This window comes from Buceros rhinoceros, unplaced genomic scaffold (genome assembly GCF_000710305.1).
Source record: "Buceros rhinoceros silvestris isolate BGI_N320 unplaced genomic scaffold, ASM71030v1 scaffold41713, whole genome shotgun sequence".
Classification (NCBI taxonomy): Eukaryota; Metazoa; Chordata; class Aves; order Bucerotiformes; family Bucerotidae; genus Buceros; species Buceros rhinoceros.
In genome coordinates, this window is record NW_010406095.1 from 1763 (window position 1) to 2622 (window position 860).

The window sequence follows — 860 nt, forward strand, 5'->3', positions numbered from 1 at the left end:
CTTCTTGCAGCAGTAGTACTGAAATGGGATGGCCCCACAGGGCCAGCGCTCAGCCGGCAGCCCCAACCGCCCACCCTGCCACCGAGGGGCTGCTCCATGCGTGTCAGCCCTGGGGACCAGCAGGCAGGGGACACGGGGCTGCCCACGGGCCCCCCCCCTCCCCACTGCAGCACCCTTTGGGGCCACTTCGCTGCCCCACCAGCCTTACCTGGAGCCTACAGTAGCAGAGGACAGCGATGATACAAAGCAAAATGACAGTCGCTAATATTCCACCTGTGATGACCACGGTCCCGGCTGTCATCCGCCCTCCTCTCCATTAACAGCCTGCAAAAGCCAGTGCATGGGGTGACAGGGTGAGGCTGGTGCTGGGCGATGCCCCCGGCTGCAGATCCCCAAACCCTCAGCTCACCCCCACTTGCAGGAGGGCTCTGAGGCAGGTGATGGGCAGAATCAGGCCAGATCCAGGCACTGGGCACATGTGAAAGCCATCAGGGAGTCCCCATCCCCCTCTAAGTGTCACCTTGCAGGTACAGGGGGATAAAAAATCTTCATGCAGTGGGTGAGTGATTTAGTAAGCAGCAGGTCTGGGGTTACCATCAGGCACTTCTGCATGCAGGAGAGGGGACCCAAAGGAAATAAAGCCGTATGTCTGGTGCCCGTGGCACCCAGGGCACCCTCCCAGCTCTTGTCTGGTGGCAAAGAGCTTCAGCGATGAGAGAAGGAGCTTTGCAGTAAAGATGTCTGAGCCGTACACATTTTTCTCTGAGCCTATAATCCATTTTCCGCATGAAAACAATGTGGTATTTTAATTTGGAATAACTGGAGCTAAGTGAGCCTTTAATGACTGCAGGGCCAGGCGC

The 860-nt window shown here is 57.7% G+C and overlaps 1 protein-coding gene across 1 annotated transcript in view; it reads right to left on the bottom strand.

The window, feature by feature from the left end:
* Positions 1 to 301, bottom strand: part of FAM163B (family with sequence similarity 163, member B) — an 812-nt gene extending 511 nt beyond the window's left edge. The window contains exons 1-2 of the mRNA XM_010133952.1: positions 209 to 301; positions 1 to 18 (exon numbers count right to left, since the gene is read on the bottom strand). Of these exons, the coding sequence (XP_010132254.1) occupies positions 1 to 18; positions 209 to 301 (111 nt within the window). The remainder of the gene's footprint in view (positions 19 to 208) is intronic.
* Between the last annotated feature and the right edge of the window lie 559 nt (positions 302 to 860).